The following is a 21034-nucleotide window of genomic DNA, read 5'->3' as shown; positions in this document are numbered from 1 at the left end:
TCTTGTGCAAATAAGTGAGAACAAACTGTACTGTAGTTAAATGAGATTAATAGCCTATTGGCCTCGCCATTACTCCATGAGCAAACAGATCGGGCAGATCCTGTGTCTGTTCTGACTTCATCATACCCTCCACTGGAGTGCAGAGTCCTTAAATTGCCCACTTAGCTCAGCTGTAAAGAGCAAATGACTTTACAGCATGGTGCAGTGTTTCTGGGTCAGCCTCCATAACAGCCAATATCACATCTGTGTTAAATCATGCCACAAGAGAATATTTATACTTTGGGACACTCCCATATTATACAATATTAGCATTAGCTGTTTGTATTGCACTCCAAACTCCAAGTATAGACTCGTGACCTTTTCACCTGAGTGCATATCATGCATAAATGTAGGCTGCACATAATGAGACACGGCCATGACTGTTTGACTGACGGGCCGGGTCCGCATCTCAAGTCAACACACCCTGCTGAATAAACACACACAGAAACAAACCACTGTTAGATAAAATAAATACACATTTACCCAACTACTTCATGCTCCTGTATTGGCTTATCAAACACTGTTGTGTAACTGCCATCAGGTTTCATCTCCTGAAACTGGATCCCTCTCTTTTCTTGGTGTTCTTCTTATGAACTGGACAAACTAGTCGTACAGATTAAACATCCCTCCCACTCTTTCTAAGTCGTCTTGAGTATGAAACTGGAGCGCACTGTACAAAACGCCTCGTCCTCTGCGAACAACTGTCCCTCCCATTACCACCGCCGGTCATAATCCCACCCTGACACCTCTGAGCCAGTCAGGTCGACCAGCAGCTCAATACTGCAACACAGAAAACTCTCAGCGGCTGGAATGGTGGCTTGACGGTCATGATATAGTAAGGCTTAAGAGATAGATAAGACTAGCCATGCTTGCATCCCTGTGACGCACTTTAACCTTAAAACAGCTTCAAAATCATTTTGTTGGTACAGTGTCTTGAATGGTGTCTCTGCCCCCCATCAATTGTTTCTGCACTGTAACTTCAGTGAGAGGGTAGGATATGATGTAAAGAGGTTTTTACATTGCGTCTGACAAATCACAGACCTGGGATCTGTCTTTACAACAGTATTTACAACATTTTTTACATAATGTTGCTGTGAGCAGATGGAAGTTAGCATAGGTGCTTCTGTAGCATCAGTTTTTTATGGGACTGGAGAGTATTTCTTCATTGAAAGAAGAGCACAGAACAGTACTAAAGACTTTGTCGATGGTAAACTTTTCTTTCTTTGTGTGTGCTCCTGTCCTGTCCAGCTTCATCAAGAGTTTGATTTACACCGTTGTAGCGGTTTCCTACTGTTGATCTTGTTGAAGTAAGCCCATTATAGATAGTGAAAAAGCCAAGTAGTTTTTTTAAAAAAAGCCTGCCCTTTTCTAAACAGCTTCCAAGAATGAGGTCCCAAATGGTACAGGGTAAGGGTTGGACCACCTTGCGTGTCAGGTTGGGTCAGTGTTGCTAGCGTAGCTAAATAATTTAACAACAAGTCAATACAAAAAATGTTAATATTGTCTGATTAAAATGACTGTGAGCGAGCTGAATGTGGCTAAAAATGCATTTAACCTGTCAAACGTTGTGCTGTCACCAGTTATTTTCTTTTCTTTTCCACATTGTTTTCCACGTTTTTCATTGAACTTGAAGCTGCTCTCATCAGTATTTCACGTCAACGATGGCTCATATGACAATGTGTAATGTGAAAGGAGACGCTCACAGTGAAGAATCCACTAATAATCATCCCATCTCAGGTCCCCTCAGCATTTTAGTGTTTTTTAGCTGTTTGTTTAGTTTTTTATTGCCCACAATTCAACCTTGTTTTGTTTTTTGAAAACATAATGCTGTATTCATCCCTCTATTCCTCAAAGTTTACTCTTTTTTGCTCTTTTAATCAGTTTTGACAACATTCTGGTGGATTCTCCTGACCCGAAACGGTACCAAAAAGAATCAATAGTTTGACAAATATATAACACATAGGCTCCGACGCTGGCGCTGTCTTGCTCCTGTTTTTAATGAAGTGAAGAACCTGAAAGATGGAGTTGAATTGCTTGGGGGCCCTGAGCTGCAGTTACAGACTGCAGCTCAGGGCCCCTGAGAGGGGAGGAAGTAAAGGTCAGAAGGTCCAGAAATTAATATCCCCGAGTCCCTCGCTGGAGAAAAACACAGCACACAACAGTGACATCAGGAGATGAACTTCAATCGTGATTGAAGAAGACATTTATTTCCAAATGAAACAGACCTGCTGCATTACTGCAGAAGAACAAGGTTTGTGTCCACAGCAGAAAACTAGATTTACACAATTATAACAGAATTACGAACACAGGTCCACACTCCTGTAATCACTTTAAATGTATAATCTCGACACTGACATGGTCAAATCTCAGTGGACAGGCAAAGAAAATCTTTGAGAAATCTTCAAATAGTGTGCCTGAGGTATAAGAACAGCAGAGAAAGAGAAAGCTACTATAAAATATTGATTTTATTCTAATTCACATACCCAGGGTCTTAGACTAATTTTAATACGTCTAATTAGCTCATACACACCACACAAGCCATAACCAGTCTCCAGTGTGAGCAGTTGGACTAGCTAATGTATGATAGCACTAAAAAGCTGCACATTTCTACTCATATATCCATTTTAGCTCAGGTAATTGATTCGGTGGTATCATAGCAACAAGTGTCCGTCTGGGCCGAGAGCATGTGAGAGATCCGAGTATGATAATGAATACTGTCATGTATTATTTTTCTTACATTGCCCGAATTGAATGCAGGCCACACAGCCTCCCACACAGCTGACATTTGAATCCAAAGAAGCGCAGCGAAGACAATGAAATTGCATCTTTTGTAGAGGTCGAGGCATTATGATAAATAACAGTTGTGTTAAACATGCTCAAAAACTATCATGTTTGTCAAGAGAGAACATGTGCGCCTGCCTCCTCAGCCTCTGACATGTGAGTCTCAGAAGGTGAAATGAAACGTGTCCCTTTGTGAGGGGTTGTGAAAATATGCAAGAATTGTCCACTGGAATAACATCCGTTTCAAAACACAAGACCAAACAGCATGTTGCAAGTGACATATTTGCACGTGGAATGAAATGACAAATGTATCAAATAAAAGGGCATTTACAATCCTGTTTTAAAGATATAATGTGTAACACTTCTGCATTAAAATGTCTGTCAACATGTCGCTCTTTGGTGTGTATTTTGTTGAGTTGTGTGCTTACATGATCCCAAATGTTTCCCACAATGTTCAAACCCAAATAAATGTAAATTTTAACTCAACATTACTTCGTCTGTGAACATTTCCGCCTGAACTGTGCCAGAAAGATTCTTATCGGCAATGGTGGTTGTTGAACAATGAAAACAGCAACACTTTTTTTTTATTGGTGGACTACTAGTGGCAGAAATTACATACTGTGCGTTAAAAGTGACCACACTGAGTCTAGGGAAAGTTAGATTATATTCAATGTTATTCTACTTAGACGTGGTCAAGTAATTGTTCTATTTAGTTTGTTTACTATACTTATTTTCATAAATATGAGCCAAAAAATGCTGGAGCTTTCGATCATATCCCCAGATCTTCATCAGCAGACAGATGAAGATCATCAGCGTCCGCTAAGCGAACTCCAAACTTTGTCGCTTGCTTTCTTCAAGATCAGACCATGAATTTCCTTCATACTAAGTTAATATTCACTTCATTTAAGTGGAATTTTGGCAAAAAAAAAATTTATTTTGTATTTTCAACAGAAACAAATGAGCTATTGATTATTCATTAGTATGTTTAATCAGAAATATTTCAACACTTTTGATTGTAAGGAGGATTTCTTTATTAAATGAATTTGTTTGTTTTCCTCTGTTGAATTATTCTGATGTAAACTAAAGCTTAAAGGTGAAATATGTAACAACTGACCAGCTGTTGAAGTCATACTCAATGTTTACACAGGAGCTTTGGACCACGACATGCTAACTTCAATAGATTTCTCTGCAACACAACATAGACATCATAACGTCAAGAACTGTTACTTATTCACACTCTGTTGATCATTTTAGCAATTTTTTTAATGTTTTTGACTGAAAATCTTACATATTGCACCTTTAAATGATATTGAATGCAAACAATTAGAAACCAACTCTTTCTTCTTGTTGTTTTGGTGATTCAGATCCAATCTGTTTTTCAGCTGCAGTCAGGAGAGACCAGTGTTTCATGGAGAGCTGGCATTAAAAAAGCATGACAGTATAACGCTTGTGGCTTTTCTGTGCCTTCGCTGTAGCCGCTCTAATGATCTGAAAATCGTTGCTCATGCACATGTTGAAAAATCTGCAACATTTAATCAGCTGCTGTAACTCTCAGCGGTAATTAACAAGCAACACACATCGTCAATAAGAGAGTGTGAGATGAAAGATTCATGGAGAATTGATTGATTATGCAGAACACGTGCAGCGAGATCCGATTGAGCGTCCTCCCTGGATGGAAATGTTTTCGGTTCGCAACAAAAGAATTTCAAGTGAAGTTTCTTCTTTCACCTTTTTCTTTTGTTCTTTTACTCTACTCTATGTATACGAGTGTCTGTGATTGGCTTCTGGGAGAGAGGGAGACACTGCTCACTCCTTATTGGCTGGGTGCAGGAGGGGGCAGGTGCTGTGTGTGAACATAAATAGAGAGTGCAGCCTGACAGCAACATTCATCTGCTATCATCCTCTCGAACACAACGGCATCCACCAGCTCCATCACTGACATCAAAGCCGGTTATCAGACGAGGCAAAGAAGAAGAGAATAAAGGCAAAGCAAAGAAGGGAGATTCTTCTGTGCAGTGTTCTGGAGAAAAGGAGCAGCGGAAACTCATCATGTCTTTTGAAGTGAAGCAGAAGACAGACGTGCGTCTGGTGTTTTTGGGAGCAGCTGGAGTGGGGAAGACAGCCCTCATCCAACGCTTCCTCAAAGACACTTTTGAGCCCAAGCACCGGCGCACGGTGGAGGAGCTCCACAGGAAGGAGTACGAGGTGGGGGGCGTCAAAGTCACCATCAGCATCATGGACACCAGCGGCAGCTACTCCTTCCCCGCCATGCGGAAGCTCTCCATCCAGAACAGCGACGCCTTCGCCCTGGTCTACGCCGTGGATGACCCCGAGTCTCTCGAGGCGGTGAAGAGTCTGCGGGAGGAGATCTTGGAGGTCAAAGAAGACAAGTACACGCCTATCGTGGTGATAGGCAACAAGATAGACCGCCAGGACGAGCGTCAGGTGTCAAGCAAGGACGTGCTGTCCACGGTGGAGCTGGACTGGAACCACAGCTTCCTGGAGTCCTCGGCCAAAGACAACGTCAACGTGCTGGAGGCTTTCAGGGAGCTGCTCCAGCAGGCAAACCTGCCCAGTTGGCTCAGTCCAGCGCTGAGCCGGCGACGGGAAACCTTCCCCAAGGAGGGCAGCAAACGTCCACCTATGAACAAAACCAACAGCTGCCTCATCTCATAATGATGTGGAGCAGCACCAAAAGACACTGAGAGAAAACTGCAGCCTGAAAGGGCTTTGTCAGTGGGGAGAGACAACCGAGAGACAGTGTAACATGTGTAAAAACTCTAATCAGACACTGAGGCAGACATTGAAGTCTTGCGTGAAAGCATCGCATAGAACCCCAGAGCAGAACAGGAAGCACAGAGATGCTGCCACGATGAAAACAGATCCCAACTTAATGACTTGAAGAATGCAGTCGGACAACAGCCCGAACGGCGACAGACAAGAAACTGCACAGACACTTACTTTACTTTGAATGTCCACAAAAGAAACACAAAGAAATGATGCAACGGATCGTGACAGTGCAGAAGCCATGAACTCGGCTTCTGCCCACATGTATATGTGATGTTTGTTGGTTTTTGTGTCGCTGGTGTTGAAAAAGTGCAATATAAATAAAGTTGTTTTATGAATCAAGTGAACGACAGAAGGAGAACTTAACCTGAAAATGATGTATATACAGTTTAATATCAACACACCCAACATTATGTTGTGAATTCTTTTGCAGCCTGTCCGGCACTGAACTCCCAAACCTCATGTAAACCATGATGTCACATATACTCTGTTTGACTAATAGATTGTTTTTGTAATGGGAGTTTGCCTTCTTACATAGCTGACTGATGTGTCTGTACGTGTGTGCACCGCGGCTTTGAGAATTTAAATTTTGTATTTTCTTTCCACCGTAACAATTAAAAGATGTTTGATGAGTTTTTGTTCTTGTTCAGTGCTTATTTAAGATGAATAAAACGGGATTTTTTTAGTACTGATGACACTTTTCTTGACTTGACAGAGCAGACGGACAGGAAGTGTGTGTGAGGATATGGTATATAGATCATGTGAATTATGACGTCCCACTGAATTACAGTGAAGGTAAAACAAAGCTTGCACGGTCTGACAGAGGAAAACACATTCTGAAGTCTCTCAATGTCTCTAAAAGCCTCTTAATAAAATATGAGCATATAACATGTGAATATAATACTGTATACAATGTAATGCTCTTTAAATTGCAAACACTTCTGTCTGAGTACATGGATCTAAATGGCGTTTTAAAGGTGCAGTGTGTAGTTTTGGGGAAGAGAAATCTTCACTGACTGATTTTTTTTTATGCCGAAACAAATTAAATAAACAAACTCTCTTTGTTTTCATGACTGAATATACTGAATAAACAAACCGAACTTAAAGGACAACACAGTTTGTTTTACTTTGTTTGTATTTGGCGGACCCTGCCACCTTTCTAGTTTCAAACAGTGTTCTGGGGACCTTATTTTCCCCTGAGAACAACTTGTTTATTCACTTATGGAAAAGATAAATATTTCTAAGTTTGTATTATTACCTCATTAATATTGAAAATATTAAAATTGAGTTTGAATCTCTTCTCCAAAACTACATAGTGCCCCTTTAAATGACCAAGTTGAATTGTGTTGACAAATAGTCTAAGAAACTAAAAAACTCCTGTCTGTATTTGAAGTGACTGGTGTTCATGTACAGTATGTGCAAAAAAACTCCCTGTTGATTGAAATAAAGTTAATTATGGACTTCTTGCACACACAAAATCAATGTGCTCTGTTCTGTCTTGTACTGCCCTCTGGTGGTCATCATGCACCTTATTTTCTTTCTGTAGGTCAGTGTGAGAGGAAAGGTTTTGTTCAAACTATGTCAGGATATCCTCAAGAGAAAGATTATAAAGGAAACAAAAAGCATATAAAAGACATGTTCAACTCTGAACAATCACTTTGGCAGATTAGCGATTCGAAAATGTGTTTTGAAACACGATGACTGGTTAAATGGATCAGACTATTTGTTCTGGACATTAATAGCCTGACATACAGTTTAATACAGTAAGCACACTCCCCTGACTGTTATAAAGGCCACACATGCTCTGACAGAGAAAAAGGTATGCTTCCTCTTTCCAAAACAAAGTTCAGAGACAAGGTGCATTGTTTCCCCAGAATCAGACAAGGAAGTGAACTATGATTTTCAAACCTCTGGTTCCTCTTTGTGTCGTGTTTAAACTCACAGCTGCACGCAAAGCCGTCTTTTTCAGCACATGGACGGACACGGAGAGCCGGGCCAACCTTTTTAAAACGCTCGAGTGCTCACTGAACTTTCCATTCAGGCTGTGCAAGTAAGAAACGTAGTCGTTCGATTCTTGTGTGTCTGTGTGTGTTTGTCTCTGCTCCTAGACTTGGTCAAAGCTCCTCAGTGTTGCACAGATACCTGAGAAGTTGTGAACAAGTATAGGATCTCTGACTGTCACTGCATCAGGTCAATTACCAAAGAACTTAAAAACAAAGTTTACTGTTCTAAAGGTAAGCCTTCTCAGACACCCACACAATATTTTAATGTTTGCATATCCTTTTACTTTGCTACTTACTAACTATTCAGCTACATTCATCAAATATCTGCAGGCATTAGTCAACAAAACCACTGCTAAAGATTGACCTTTTTGATTCAGTGCAGCCACCGTGAAGAGGAAAATATATATAAAAATTAGCATCTTAACCATCAATACAAATATGAATTGGGTAGGTTAAGATTTAAAAGGGACAGTTCACTCAAAACTCCATGTTTTTTTAGGTGTAGTGCTATTTATCCAACTAGATAGTTTTCATGTGAGCTGGAGACGTCTGCCTTCTCTCCAATGTTGAACTAGATGACAATCGGCTTACATTTGAAAGCTCAACCGCCAATGTTTATTTTAAGAAAGCGTAACCCGGCTACTCAAGACAATCCACAAACCTTGTTGTGAGCGGTTTCATGCGGGAACTATTTTCTTTCAACCGAACTACACCTGCCAAACGTACGACCACGCAGAAGGAAGTGGCATCTACTCATCGACGAGAGGCTCTTTAAAAAGGGATACTGTGTTACAATACAGTTAGAAGAAAGAGATCCCTATTCCAAACCAAAACCTAATAAAATCAGATTTTTCAATAATAAAGTGACATAAATACACCTTGGACTAAGTCCTGTACCCATAAGGTCATTGACCAAACCACAATATGATTATTTAATTGATAGAGAAGAGGCACAACGAGAGGCAACTGCTTTATTTTCATACACATTGACAAAAGCCATGGAGCGAGACAGAAGGGTGCGAGTGTTTAAACTGTAGGTCCTCAACATCACAGACACGTCAGGAGAACAGTGAATACAGGGAATACATCATGAAATACAGTAACGACAGATACAGTCTGAGCTGGCATAGCGACAGTATTTTAATACAGACAACCTCCAACCTTGTGCCGACACACCAGCAGCGTGTGCATCGAGCTGTCAAACAGCCATCCAGTAGCACATCAGGAGAAATGTAGTATCTAAAACAAAAAGTGGGGAATAAGACGTACCGTGCTGCTGTATGGAAGACATTCTCAGCAAATGTTTTTCAACATGTGAAACAGGAACAAAGCATCGAAAATAACCGTGAGAACAAGTAGTTGTGCATCAGCTTGTAAAGTATATTTCCCTGAGCAAAAGGCTCAATCGGCACTACTTTCTCCCAAAGCATCACTTTGACATTTACTCAGAGAGTCAAAAAAAAGGTGCGCACGCTCAAATGACTACTACTTTCTAATGAGGAAACACCACAGATATTGTGGCCAGACATCAAGATCACACTGGTGTTTTTGCATGTTTATGCCAATCTACTAAAGAATGCTTAGATATTACACTTCTGCTGGCCTTGGTTCAGTTTGTATGCGCACGTATCTTAACATCCAGGCAGACATCAGTTTCCATTCACTTTACTGCAGTACAAAAAACAACTCAAGTAGCCCACCCTTTTGAAGTAGTCATCGTAAAGTGATGCACCTACAGTAAACCGTGGATCAAGTTGACACACCACACAAGCAGCCGTTCAGTCCAGATAGCAATACTGTAGGTGACGACAAGGAAAACCAGGCAGGAGGTTCACAGGCTCCGCCAAGCTGATTTTTTTTATTGCAAACTGAAATTAAAACGGCTGACTGCTTAGAAAACCTCACACAACATACATAAAGAAAACCGTTGCTATGCTTTGAAAATTAGTAAACAGTAACGTTTAGTGTTAATGGTTTGTGGTCAGTCACAGTCAGCATCAGGCAGGGAAAATAAGCTCAATATCTGACTAAGGAGAACCCACACTTCCAAAGAACTTGGGACGCTGAGTAATAGATAAATAAAACAGTGTAATAATTTGCTAATCCTTTTCTTCATATACTCAATTGACAACAGTACAAAGACAATATATTTAATCTTTGTAAAGAAATGCTTATTCGGAATTTGATGCCAGCAACCCATTTCAAAAAAGTTGGGACAGAGGCAACAAAAGACTGTGAAAGTTGTGGCCACGGTATCATGATTGGGTATGAAAGTGACATCCTCGAAAGGCTCGGTTGTCCACAAGCAGGGATAGGGCGACGTTCAACACTTTGTGAAACACATGGTTGTTGGCAAATGATTGCATTCTGTTTTTATTTACGTCTTACACAGCATCCCAGCTGTTTTTGGATTCTACTGCGAGAAAGATACAGCAAATCAAAGGGTCGGTTTGTCCAAATAACAATTAAAGTAAGATAAAACATTTCCAACCTGCTGCTATAAGTAGCCATGCAGTGTTAAAGACTGCCTGCTAAAGGCACAATACAATGGGAGTGAATGGAATTTAATTTATGGTCTTTTAGGATAATCCGCAGACCACTCTGAACACCGAGAAATATCATTTTCAGTTCCTTGAGCCAGATATTGATAGCATATTGATGCTTTGAGCGGCATAAAATAAATTACATTCACTTCCACTGTACCGGGGGATACAGCAAGAATCTCAGAAGCAGATTTCTCAAACCCACAGCATCAAACCAAAACTCTCTTCTTGGCTAGATACAACTAAAGGTTAACAGGAAACATCTTTTGTTATAATTTAAATCGTACTGAACCCTAAATACATGCATGGCGACCCATACATTTCTGCAGATACTTGTTGTGTCATATTAGACATTTTCCCGAACAAACGGTGCAAAAAAAGCTGCATAAAAATATAATGCCGGCAGCAATAAGCAGGATCAGCTCAGTCATGTATTTGTGGTTTGAATCAGCACAGCCCGTTAAACAGAGAGAAATCACACCGCTGAGCAGCTGTGCTTGAAGGTCAGTCATTGGATATGAGGTACCGCCGTGTATGACAAAATACATTTTTTAAAATACAAAGCATCTTTTGTTGAAGTTGGAAAATCAGCAGGAGCAGCAAGACAGGGAAAAGGCTTCAAAACGTGACTGAATGCATCGAAAGCTCAAAGTCATTCTTCGCTCTTTTATCCTTTCTCGACAAGAAGAAGATGCATTTCTCACCTTGGAAAGGAAATACATTTTTTACAACTTTTGAAAAGAAGTTAAATAACTTTGGATGATTCTTATCATTTCACTTACTGAAAATTAATTAGGATACATGTAATCCTGACATACACAATGCATGGAACATGACATCAGCATGTTTTTTTACAGCACTGGGAGAAAGTGCCCTGGTCGCTATCAGACCCACCTCAGCCCTCCCTCTCTGACTCTCTTAGTCGTCCACCGTGATGTTGCGGAACAAGTAGGCCATGGACTCTCCGTTGTGGATGCGGCGGATTGCCTCAGCCAATATCATGCTGACGTCCACAGTCTTGATTTTGGGACACTGTAGCTTCTGTACTTCATGGGGGACTGTGTTGGTCACCACCACCTGAGGGTCGAACAATCACAGAGGTTGTGTTTAGACTCAATGAGACGGTTTCATTTTGTTTCTAGTAAAGCTGCTTTAATTAAAAAAAGGCTTATGTGGCACAGTTGGTAGTTACACTTTAAAATATCATTTAGGGGAACATGAGGCTACTGCACTACTGTTTTATTTAAATTACAGCATACACGCATGGGTAATGTGCAGTTTGACAGATTACACCTTACATGTAGCTAAATTAAGCTACCCAGTTCCTGCCTAGTACATATAAACAAGTGTTTTTTATTAAAACAAATATCATAAGCCAAAACACACCTTATAAAATGTCCACTTAACTGTTATGGCTGTATTCTGAACCCTGGATAGTTAGGAGGAACTGATAATTGAAACTGCTGGTTTACAGAAATGCAACTGGATATTATTACACTTTCCTTTGTCTGGTTACAACTTATTTCGTGCCCTAACAATTCAGAGGAAAAACCCTCCATTAAGAGGAAGTATTTTCTCTCACATTGTGTTCATAAAAAAATGAATGAGAACTAATGAACAGGCACATTTACTGCTGGTTTCAAATGAGTTCTTCAGCTTGGAATTGTTTTCCTCCCTTATCACTTCTCCTTTAGGTTCTTCATAGTTATCTGACATTCAAACTCAATAAACACTGATTTTACTTAAATATGGGAAGAGACACACATTATTAAAAACAACACGTATAGGCGTCCTGACCTCATCGATAGCGGATTCCTCTATGAGGCGTGGCGCATCGGCGGACAGTAAGCCGTGTGTGGCCATGATATAAATCTTATAGGCTCCTCTCTCTTTCAGGATCTCTGCAGCGGCAACAAAGTCTCCTACATCATCTATAATGTCATCCTGGAAGAAGAAAGAAGAAAGAAAAATATTTATTATGTTTAAATATTTGTGGGGAAGACTTAACAATCACACCCCCCTCTCTTTCTCTTTGGTTATTTCTCTGATATCAGTTGACTGCTAGCACAGTATGACTGACTAGCTTAAGATAATGAACATGTGAACAACAGTACATGGCCACTGCATGGAGTAAAAGCAAAACTGGACATTGTCAGAAGTGTTTTTTTCTTGAAAATATAAGCATATGGGAGAAAGTCTTGTTAATATTGCTGCATTGTAGTTACACGGTTTGGCCACTATGTCAAATTGGCTTCAAAGCCAGGGGCTCTTCAGGGGGACTTAGGCCACTGTGGCTACAAATGAGATAATTATAAGTATGGGATAACAACAAAAGCCAAAACATTATGTATTTATCATTGAGCCAGTAAATTGACTCTACAATGCCAATTACACAGGAATATCTATCTAATGTTTGCTAACATTAGCATTAGCCACCGAAAACCATACCAGATACCAGATCAAATAAGGCTATAGCAGCAAAAGCTACAAATTCCTTGATGCATGCATCAGTGTTTATTACTTATTAAACTTTTTTATCTGTATGAGGAGGAAAGTCTTATTACTTCTTTAAAAAATTACATTGTCTCTCTTTAAGGTGTGAAAATGTAACTTAAAAGGACCAGTGTGTCGGATTTAGGGGCACCTAGTGGTTGGGTTTAGGATTTTACCCTCTTCTACTGTGGCCGATAGAAAGGCAAAAGAACGTGAAAGGCAAGACTAAAACATATTTGTGAATATAATATTCCAGTTCTGCCAATAGATCCTCTTAAATCGCCCATGCAATAGCCATTTAACAGCCATTTACAGTGGTAGTACATGGATGAATGTAACGCCTGAAAAGCTTTGAAACACTGTAAATGAGAGTCATAATTAGAAGACGGCAGAGCAGAGGCAGATGACAGCTCCACCACTTAGGCTACAGGAAGTGAATTCACTGCGTCTTACCACAATGATGGCAATTCTCCCTCCCACATCGCCGACTACAGTAATGGGAGGTTTCTCCTTGGCCATCATCACTGCAAAGGAAAGTGGGACTGGTTACCAGGTTACTGTCGAGGAGGTCATGTGTGCTGCATTTCACCTAATCAAAAGTAAATCTCAGTAGATTGGGTAAAATGGGTTGAGAAAATGCGATTTAGGCAAATTTGCACCCTCATTACTGGATTATTGAAATGATTTGTGGAAGTTCTGTTAGAGTAATACAATGCTGTATTGAATTTAAATTGACAATCAAGAGTTGATAATTTTCCCCCCATTGTACCCCACCTACCCCTAGAAGATTAAACTGAAATACCAAACTTAGTACAGCACATGCCATGCAAAAATCAAATGACAGGGTTTTCTGCCCAGGATACCCAATCAGAAGGCAACATATAACCGCCTGAACACACACAACCTCAGGCCCGGGCTGTGGCAGGCATGTGGCAGCAGTCTGCATATGAACCAATATGCACCAGACAGGTTTATTTCACACAGGACAACAGTGGCTGAAAAAGCACTGATGAGGGTTTCTTCATACACACTTGCCAATGTTCTGGGGTCAGTCCTCAGTCGAACATCACTGCTGCCAGCGGCTACTTTTACATGCACACAATAATCCAACTGCATTTAACCTGACAACCACAGGGGATGCAACAGCTGCATTGTTATTTTAGTTTTAGTTTTTTTAACCAATACCACACAAGAAACTACTGCATAAGTTACATTTAGGCAGCTTCGTGTGTCTTTGGGTGTGCTTCTGACCTGTCCAACAAGAGTTAGTTGAAATAGTCTATTTATTCACATTATGTTGAGAATTTTAGTTAATTTTTGAAACTACAAATCCTACATATATAGATGACAACTAATCAATTATTCGTGTCAGCTCTAAGAGGGCCTACTCATCCCCCCCACCCAGACTACAGGCAGCACCCATTTACTCCAAACAAACTGCGATGTGCTTTTGGTTGCTAAAATAATACCATGCAACGTTTCAATGTCTATAAACTGTCACAACAACATAACAACTAGAAACAACTAAATTACTCTACACAGCATGTTGTGAATCAATGCATTACAACTAAACTGGGATTAGATTTAGATTCAATGTAGCACATTTATATGACTTATCCTTAAATATATTTTTTCATATGTAACCCAATTTGAAAAAACAAAAACACAGCTGCATTCGAAGTATTGTTCTGCATGTAAATGTAGTAATTCAGAGGGTATAAGGACACAATCAACTGGTAAACAATCAGCCAGCCAAGCCGATTGTAAAGGAAAACGTGTAAAGAAGCAGAGAGAGGAGGAGGCATGCCTTGCAGAACACTTTGCTGAATACCGTGAGTCCCACAGCATCAGAAAACCTGGCAGTGTCACATTCAGATTTTTATCACTATCAACCAAAAAAACAGCAGAAGCCATGTTGTTAGCAGTACACACACACCTCTCGAAAAATATCTTGTTCTTACAGCTTGCTGAGATAGTGAAACAAGCTACCTGAGAAATGTTTGGTCAGATATCTTGGAATTAATTGAAGATGTTGTCAATAAAACACATTAATCAACATGGTCCTCTGAAAGATTTGAAAAACTTAAAGGAAGATTTCCACAACGGGTTGGAATTATGTTTCAAAAACTTCTACCGTAGAGATAAAAGTAATGCTATGCTAAATACTAATGTGGATAAATGCTGCTTGTAAAGCAGTGCCTTTAGGACACTAACACTTGACTTAGTTTGTTTTAAATGCTTAACATAGCAAACATTCAACTCGTCATGTTCTTCTACACAAAATTACATGTTAGGTTTCCAAAGCATGCTGTTCAGTTACTGTCACATGCAGTTTATGACCAAATGTTAATCAGGTTTAAGAGAGCGGGTTTAATATGGGTGCACCATGTGTTGATTGGCAAGATGAGTCCAGATGTTTACGTAAAACGTAAAAAAGAAAAAAAAGAAAATGTTTGGCATGGTTCTGGTTTGATTTATGGATTTCGAAAAAATAAAATCAGAACACAACAAAACAAAGAGGGTTTGGCCATCTTGTAGAACTCGCTGTCTGGAATCTTAGAAAGGTGCAATAAACATGAGAACTGCTCTTACAACTCAAACATGCCATGCAGGTAGCATTTTATCACGGAGGACACTGGTAAAGGCACATTTTTCTGTGCACTGTAAACCAGTTTTTTCACTAACTCCCCCTCCTGAATCCAGACTGTATTTTCACAAGATGCAACACAAACCCGTCATCTACACATGCACGATTTGAGGAACCATTTGAAGAGGAAATCATTTTATAGTCAGATGTAAGTTCATGTTTACGGTCGTACTTGGGAGCTCTATGCCAGGGAACGGAGCTTGTTGTTTGCCTGCTATTACCAACAAATAAACACCACGTTAACACAAATGCACAAATATTTGACATGACAAAACACATGATGCCAAGACTTGGAAAATCCTCTCGCTAGATTGACAGAAATAAAAAAAAAAATAAAAAAATCAGTCAATAAATCAGACTCATTGTGTTAAAATTGACATCTTCTTATGGTTGAAGCAATTATCGTTCCAAAGGAGGATTTTTTAAGTCAAGGGCGAGAATAGAAAACACAAGTAAGAATAGAAATATTTTTTGTAAATCATAAAGTGAGTACTGGACGCAAATACTTCGGAGTCATTTGCCAATGACACAATCATTTGATATTATTATATAATGGCCTTACCAGGAGTTAACACTGTGAATATGTTAAAAACTAAATGCCAGAGTCACGTTAGTATTTCTCTCCAAAAATAAATATTTGAAAATCAAAGTGCCAAGAAACAGCGACTATGATTCTATGATTATTGAGCACGTCACTCTTTGTAAGTTAGGACTTGCAGCTTGTGGAGGATGCAGCATGAGTAGAAGTAGTGTATCTTTGGAATTAAAACATGCAGAAACACAAAAATCAATTGTATTGGAGTATGGTTGATGGCATGAGTGAGAAACAGCAGAAACTACAGCTCGAAACAGGCTAGCACAAATAAGAGCTGAACTAGCTAAACTAGCAGAAATTATAAGAAATTTCTTGCTGAATTAATTAATGGTGTGATAATAAAAGGCACCTAACTATGAGAAACAATAAGCAGGATAATGTTTTCTTTTCAGGTAAAATCTATCAAGCTTCGGACCTACAAGTCTAATGCAAAGAAAATCTGAAAACGTCAACAGCGCTCTACAAAAATAGGTGTTCTTACAAGGAAGCTCCAGCCCTGTGTGTCCAGTGGTGTTGCGTACACACGGTGGGGAGTGTCTTCCATCGGCCATGTCAGACTCTGAACACTGAGCCTCGCCGTGAATCACAGCCAAACCCAAACGCAGGCGTTCTGCATACGACTGAGCCCTGGAGGGGGGAAAAAAGGGAGGGGAAGGTCAGCACACATTACAAATACCACGTTATCTATGTAAAGAAACATTTGTATGATTGGATAATTATGACATAATGTAATGTTTTATTTCAAGATCATTTAATATTTGTAAATAAGTGGAAAGAGTTTCTTTCTGGGGTGTTTTCAGTTACCTCTTAGCTGCTGCTGGGGACTTTGCAACAATGATGGCATTTCTATAATCAGGAATCTGACAAGGCGAAGGGAAACAGAAGTCAATGTTTCATATATCACACCGATTGATTGATTGATTGATTTGGTTTATAGAGGCTGGGATACCAACACTGTAAAACACAGAATAGACATTAAAATGGAATTATGACCTCTTCTTGGATGTACTGAATCAAGAAAGGGGAGGCCCGCAAGTTGTCCACTGGAAAACTGAAGAAGCCCTGGATCTCTTTCTGATGCAAGTCCATGGTGATGATGTGTGTTAATCCTTCAGGACAGAAAGACAGACAAGTATTTTTACTGGAATCTTACTGTTGAAGGATAAAGAGACTTAACAAATCAAAGGTTGACAACCATTTGGTTCTCTTTACCTGCTTTAGCTAACATCGAAGCTAACAACTTGCTCACTATCGAGCCTCTCTTTCTCATCTTGCACTGTTTGCTGTAGGGGAAGTAAGGAATAACGCCAATGATGTTCTTTGCGCACGATGTCTTGAGGGCATAGGCCATAACCAGCAGCTCCATGATGGCTGTGTTGACATCTCTGGTCACAAAAAAAGACACAATAAAAATGAACAAAGGTGTGTGATCACCTGAAAGAATGTGAAACATGACACTGTTGCAATGAAAATTACATGCCTCGCCTTACTCACCGTGGGATAGTCTGGATGATGAAGATAGTTTGTCCACGAACAGACTCCTTAACATCCACTCTAGTTTCTATTTTGGAGGCAAAAAATAGGACATAATCAGTGAATTTAGCAAATCTGCATCTTAATTTCGACACTTTCTTATTGGGGCTAGGCTTGCCCCTTGAACCCCCCACAAAAAAGTTCAATCAAATGTCTGGAAATACTATGAAGTCCACACTAAAGAATGACAGGCCACCTAAGGAATCTGCCAGAAGGTGTTTGCCGTGCAAACTAGCTGCTCCAATTAGCACTCACATCTCTGTGACTGATCATCCAGCTCTGCTCGCTGAACTAGAAAAATATGTTTCCTGTCTGTGATGCAACAAAAATATTTGTCTCCTAAGAAAATGTAAGGTTAACTTATTCCAGTATGTTTCCAATATTATCGTGACATTTTCGAATCATCCCATGCCTAGTCCCATTAACCTTTGGTGCGGATCCAGATATATTTCCCACCTGTTTTAACATTGCGAGATGGGGCTTTTATGAATATTTCCGTTAATTTCACAGGGAATAATGCATGGATCTTGATGAAAAAAAAAAAAATCAGACATATTTAGGTTGCTGGTGTCTATGAGTGAGTACAATTTGATACGCAGTTACATGGGGTTTGACATTTAGAGTGGGGCAGGGCTGCGAGTTTGATATTGGATTAGGCTTGATTGAATTAAAATGGACTATTGGGCCTCGGCAGAGGTCGGCACCATTCTAGTTTAGTATAAAATCCTGTCAATCCAAAGCAATGATTGCCAATCCCTCACCTCTGTTAGACTCCTGAAAGACCACAGACTTCCCCAATTCAACTCCCAGCCGCCTGTTAAACAAGAGCACAAAAGCACAGCTAGTATGTAGACAACTGAGATGTGTAATTTAATGATCACACTATGCTGTCTCACTGACAAACCAGCATTAGAAATTTAGCACATCATTCATTCATTCATTCATTCATTCATGACAGACAGACTCTTGTTAGCAGAAACAGATGGAGGTGTTCCTCAACAAATGTCTCATGTTACACAACAACCAAGCATCAAATGATGTCTGTCGTGCTGGTCAGTGCTGTATTTAGAAAGCCAATGGTCATTAATCCTCTAATACAGTCTACAGCTGAGTGTTATTCATGTGTGTCTCGGCCTTGTGCAGGAGAACAACACTGTTTTTTTGTCTGTTTTTTTCACATTAACATGAGAGAAACGCAACACTTCGCTTACTCTGTTATCTTCTTGGCCAATTCTGTGCATGCTGCGGACGAGTTAGCGGAAAACACACGGTAACCACTTTTAGGGACGTTCATTCTGGCACTCCTGGTGATTTTATTTCCCGGACACTGAGACAGCAGCGCCTTTCACTCAACCGACCACCGCGTTTATTTCCGTTTTCCTTCTTGCGACGCTGCCGTTAGCTGACTAGCTAGCTAACCTAGCTACCTCCCTACTGCTGCACACTAGCCTGCTAGGTGTGCTAATTACACGACAGGGCGTTCAGTGTGCGATATAAACTCGACTACAGCATACCTACTAAATAAACATTAGTTACTGTCGGTATCCGGCGTATTTGTCGGATTGTTGGTGAGCTAACGGATGATACCTGTCACTTAGGTAGTACTGCAGCCTAACAAGTGACAACTACGGAATCCGCTTCGGGTCAAAATTACCAGCTACGCTTTGCGGTTTTGGCTGAGTTTCCTGAAATGATGTTGATGATTTCTGAATTTAAACAAGAAAAGAAGAAGAAGCAGGCGTAATTTAATACATATTTGAAAATCATATCTTGATTATTGATATTCTTTTAATCAAATCGACACAGATGTGCCTGTGTGACTAAACAATCCTTAACTAGCTTTTAAAGGACTTACATCTGGTTGGGTTCAGATGAGATACATTCATATTGACTGGTGAAGGGTATTAAAGGAAAAGTTCACCAAAAAGTAAAAATGCATACATTATTTCCTCTTCATGCCGATGGAATAATCAGGTGAGGTTCCTTAGTCCACAAAAAAAAAATCAGGAATGTTGCAAAACAGCATTGAAGCAACAACTAAACAACTGGAGTACATGGGGACTTGTTTTAAAATGTAAAAAAATAAATAAACAACCCAAAAAAAAAGAAAGAAAAAAACATTAAATGGCGTCATATGTCCAATATCCAATGTAATCCAAGTCTCCGAAAGCCCAGCGATCCAAAATTGATTTGAAAAGTTGTTATTTACACCTCCTTTCAAGCTGAAGTCTTCACTGTAGCTGCTAAGCTAAGGGTGTTAAAGGTGCACGATCTAGTTTTGGGGAAGACTTTTTTATCAGAAGAGAAATATCTTCATTGACTGATTTTAAATAAGCAAACTTTTCATTTTCATGACTGAATAAACAAAATGACCTTAAAGGACAACACAGTTTCATACTGTTTTACCTTGTTTACATTTGGCGGACCCTGCCACCTTTCTAGCCAGAGTTCTGGGGACCTTATTTTTCTATGAGAACAGCTTGTTTATTCAGTTTTGGAAAAAATAAATATTTCTGAGTTTGTATTATTACCTCATCAATGTTGTAAATATTAAAATTCTGAGTTTGAATCTCTACTGCAAAACTACATAGTGCCCCTTTACGTTTTGAAAAAAAGTCCTTTACTGCAGTTGTTTAGGAGAATGCCGCGATATTTTTTGCTGTAAAGCTCCAGAAATGTTTTGTGAAAAATTACAACACTTAAATCACTTTTCCATCAACATGGAGACGAGATAATAACTGAATTTTCATTTTTTAAAGTAATTATCTTTAAAAAAAAAAAAAAAGAAAGAAAGAAAAGAAAAGAAAAGAAAAATACATGACTTGCGTGACTTTGCCTTCTGTTTGACAGAGGGGTCCTTCTCATAGATAATTAAAAAGTGACTTTTCCTTTAAATAATTTAAATAAACTGCCCTCATTTCATTCATCTCAAACGTTGCGTTTATGACAGCACCTGAAGAGCAGTGTTACTCCAGCTGTCCACTAGGTGTCATTACTCATTAGCCTTGGATCTACTGAGTATATGTCTTTGGATGTAACATAATGAGATCACAAGATATTTGTTCGTCTGAGGAAAGTGGGTTAAAGGTATGAAAGACAGACTGGATTTGCTAGTGCGGGTGTGGCCAACAGAAATAATCACCAAGCAAACTGTATCTGGTTTCCTCTGTAGAAACATACAAGCGGATGCATGTTGTTCTACAGCCATCGACCAAGTCTCCTTGTTTGACTGATCCACTACAACTTAATCTGACCCTTCCTGATCCAATCATGAACCTGGGCAACAGGTTGAACTCTTGTTCATTGTAATAGGGAGTGTCTTCACGAGCAACCAGCATTCAAATATTTACAGTGTGATCAGCTCATTAGATTAACTGACTGTTACTCTGCTGTTGAGGAAGGTGATATAACTGCCAGCAAAGGCTAAATTATGAGATATGAGACACAGCAATCCTGGAAATATGAGGTGCAGCTTTCTTAAGCACAGTTTTTTCACCAACTTAGGACTGTGTCAATGATTAACATGTGGCACCTACTCTCCATTGTCCAACGCCGGTGGGACAGCAAACGTTAGTCTTGACTTTTATAACAATGCCGGGTGCCTTTTTACTGC

At 39.7% G+C, this 21034-nt stretch overlaps 2 protein-coding genes across 4 annotated transcripts; one reads left to right on the top strand and one right to left on the bottom strand.

Moving 5' to 3' along the window:
* The first annotated feature begins 4645 nt into the window (after positions 1-4645).
* On the top strand, positions 4646-6295 carry LOC311267505 (ras-related protein Rap-1b-like). Its single transcript, XM_084370598.1, has one exon. It carries the CDS (start codon positions 4870-4872, stop codon positions 5494-5496), a length of 627 nt encoding a protein of 208 aa, XP_084226724.1. The 5' UTR covers positions 4646-4869; the 3' UTR covers positions 5497-6295.
* Positions 6296-8567: 2272 nt separating this feature from the next.
* prpsap2 (phosphoribosyl pyrophosphate synthetase-associated protein 2) lies at positions 8568-19053 on the bottom strand. Of its 3 annotated transcripts, XM_084372344.1 has the most exons (12): positions 18633-19052; positions 18183-18235; positions 17383-17449; positions 17101-17273; positions 16882-16997; positions 16693-16748; positions 16370-16515; positions 15466-15507; positions 13100-13170; positions 11951-12097; positions 11048-11230; positions 8568-10857 (listed from the first exon to the last, which is right to left on the bottom strand). In XM_084372344.1, exons 1-11 carry the CDS (start codon positions 18713-18715, stop codon positions 11072-11074), a joined length of 1113 nt encoding a protein of 370 aa, XP_084228470.1. In that variant the 5' UTR covers positions 18716-19052; the 3' UTR covers positions 8568-10857; positions 11048-11071. The 3 variants fall into 3 exon arrangements, with proteins under 3 accessions (XP_084228470.1, XP_084228469.1, XP_084228471.1); XM_084372343.1 differs by having other exon boundaries at positions 8568-11230; positions 18633-19053; XM_084372345.1 differs by lacking the exon at positions 15466-15507 and having other exon boundaries at positions 8568-11230; positions 18633-19050.
* Between the last annotated feature and the right edge of the window lie 1981 nt (positions 19054-21034).

Source organism: Pagrus pagrus, assembly GCF_965226575.1.
Source record: "Pagrus pagrus genome assembly, chromosome: 13".
NCBI classification, from domain to species: Eukaryota; Metazoa; Chordata; class Actinopteri; order Spariformes; family Sparidae; genus Pagrus; species Pagrus pagrus.
The sequence above is the reverse complement of the archived record's forward strand: the minus strand, read 5'-3'. Positions and strand labels throughout refer to the sequence as shown.

Coding starts and splice junctions, on each gene's coding strand:
- LOC311267505 (XM_084370598.1), top strand. CDS start 4,870: ATGTCTTTTGAAGTGAAGCAGAAGACAGACGTGCGTCTGGTGTTTTTG.
- prpsap2 (XM_084372343.1), bottom strand. CDS start 18,715: ATGAACGTCCCTAAAAGTGGTTACCGTGTGTTTTCCGCTAACTCGTCC. Junction 17,450..18,182: donor CTTTCAGGAGTCTAACAGAG/GTGAGGGATTGG, acceptor CCTCCAAAATAG/AAACTAGAGTGGATGTTAAG. Junction 12,098..13,099: donor GGAGAATTGCCATCATTGTG/GTAAGACGCAGT, acceptor TTCTTCTTCCAG/GATGACATTATAGATGATGT.